Source organism: Corylus avellana, chromosome ca6, assembly GCF_901000735.1.
Source record: "Corylus avellana chromosome ca6, CavTom2PMs-1.0".
NCBI classification, from domain to species: domain Eukaryota; kingdom Viridiplantae; phylum Streptophyta; class Magnoliopsida; order Fagales; family Betulaceae; genus Corylus; species Corylus avellana.
The window spans coordinates 14,378,546-14,380,736 of NC_081546.1; the positions used below are offsets into that span (position 1 = coordinate 14,378,546).

The window sequence follows — 2,191 nt, forward strand, 5'->3', positions numbered from 1 at the left end:
ATATATATATATGAATCATTTCTCTAAAAACGTTTACTTGCCATGTAGTATAAATACTTCTCCCTTTCTCTCATGGTAGCTTTATACATTCTTAAAAAGGAGAATTAATTCTTCCTCTTCAAACTTTCCCCTTTTGGAGCACTTACAATGGCTTAATCATTTCTTACTTTTATCTAAAATAAATAAATAAAACATCAAAAAACCATTTGCATAGGATGTATGGTGTCTTTTAAAACTCATTAGGTAAACTAGATAAAATAGGTTTTGATTAGCCATTTTGCATAAAAATATACATAAAAAATTAAAAAAAAAAATTAAAAAAAAAATCACACACACCCAAAGAGCTTAAAACTAAGACAGCCTAGACATCACCTACGCCATTAGAGGCTGCTTTCTCATTGTCCTCTTCCTCCTCCATTGTATCACAAAGTGCCCTACCCCTTGTCTCCGGCAAACGTAATGCAAACAGCCCACAACACCCTATAACCAACCCGAACACCGTGTAGGGCGAAAATCCGTCTCCTCTCCCGGCAGTGACAAGCATCGGAGAAAACACGCCACCAAGCACAAGCGCTTGCCTCACCATCGACAGAGCCGAGTTCCGCACAAGAGTCGGGAACAGCTCTATTGTGAATATAAATAATATATTGGTCGCCGTACAAGCGCTAAAGAAGGACACCAGCTCCACCCCAATCTGCAATCTTCTCCACTCCTCCCCCTTCAAACCACACATGATACTGCAAACCCCGCTAAGGCTAGTGAACACAATGATCGAACTTTTTCTGTTCAACTTTCCTACGAGGAAGAAAGTTACCAACGACGACGGTAGCTCAGATAAGGCATTGAATGTCACGCTCAAATATAGATTGAATGCCAAGTCTCCGAGGCCTAACGGCATGCCGTAGTACACCATTCCCATGCCAAAACCCATCACCATAATAGCCGACAACCTCCGAAGAGCCCATCTTTTCTCCAGCAAGATCTTCATGGCCGAGAAAATATTGTCGTTGCCTGTTTCCTGCTCAAACGATGACAGTCCAGAGAAGCTCCAGGTTAAGTTACTGTGGTTAGCAATACTCTTTAGTGTCACTATGGCTTCTTCCTCACGTCCTCGCACAAACAGCCATCTCGGAGACTCGCGAACAAATAACCGAACTAAAGCAGAGTAGATGATTCCCGGGATAGAAGTATATAGATAGAGATATCTCCATGACAATCCTATATTCATATAAGCTATGGCTGGGAGGGATAAAAACCCTAGCGTGAAACAGAAGAAACCCATAACCCCCACCTGGCCCCGCCACCTTTTTCCGACAAGCTCAGTGGCAAGAACAAGCGAACAAGTTCCGATTGTTGAACGGAAAAAGCCGCAGACGAATCTTAGAGCGGAGTAAATCCATATATTGATGGAGAAGACGGTTAGTAGAGAAGACAGAGACATGGTTAAGCATGTGAGAAAGAGCATGTTTTTCCGACCGAGTGACGAGTCGGCCAGCGTGGCTAAAACGAGCCCGCCTACGAGGCAACCCATAAAGAAGGAAGATGCGGGGAGGCCAGTGACAATGGAGGCGGCGCACTCCAATGACCATTCGGAGATGATTGAAGTGTGTGCCGGCCAATCCCAAGTCCACAAATTCTTGGGAAGACGGCAGATGTTGGAGACCGAGTTGCACGACGACGACGACTCATCCCCAAGTTGATCAGTGCAGTGCCACGTGGGGCGTGCATCGGTGAAGACGCTAATGAACGTTTGCTGTCCATCGAAGATCCATGCCATGGACACAAGTACGGCTTGCAGGAATTGAGACCACCCGAAATCCCCAATATACTGTTCGATTCTGGAATCGAGGGATGAGAGCTGTTTCTGATTTGGTGGTGAGGTGCTTTTTGACTCGGCCAAGTCGACCTGGGAGAGAAGCTGAGTGGAATCGGCCATTTTGAACCTTAAGGAATTGATACAGAGGGAGAGTGGGAGAGTGAAGGTTTTATAGATGTGTGAGGTGAGACAAACATGTGCTTGCACATGCTTGTTAATTAGTTAGATTGCAGAGGGTGAAGATAAAATTAATCAACATGGTTCTGATAATCATTAATTAATTAATCAGTCAAAATCAACATGCTATCTTGTCACGTTGTGTTTTGTCTTTACTTCCGAGTGTAATTAATATTTGTGAAAAATATCAGTTGTAAA

The 2,191-nt window shown here is 43.8% G+C and overlaps 1 protein-coding gene across 1 annotated transcript; it reads right to left on the bottom strand.

The window, feature by feature from the left end:
* Nucleotides 1-361: 361 nt before the first annotated feature.
* On the bottom strand, nt 362-1,936 carry LOC132185815 (organic cation/carnitine transporter 3-like). Its single transcript, XM_059599606.1, has one exon. It carries the CDS (start codon nt 1,934-1,936, stop codon nt 362-364), a length of 1,575 nt encoding a protein of 524 aa, XP_059455589.1.
* Nucleotides 1,937-2,191: the final 255 nt, after the last annotated feature.

Excerpts from the sequence above, each read along its gene's own strand:
- LOC132185815 (XM_059599606.1), bottom strand. The coding sequence starts at position 1,936 with ATGGCCGATTCCACTCAGCTTCTCTCCCAGGTCGACTTGGCCGAGTCA.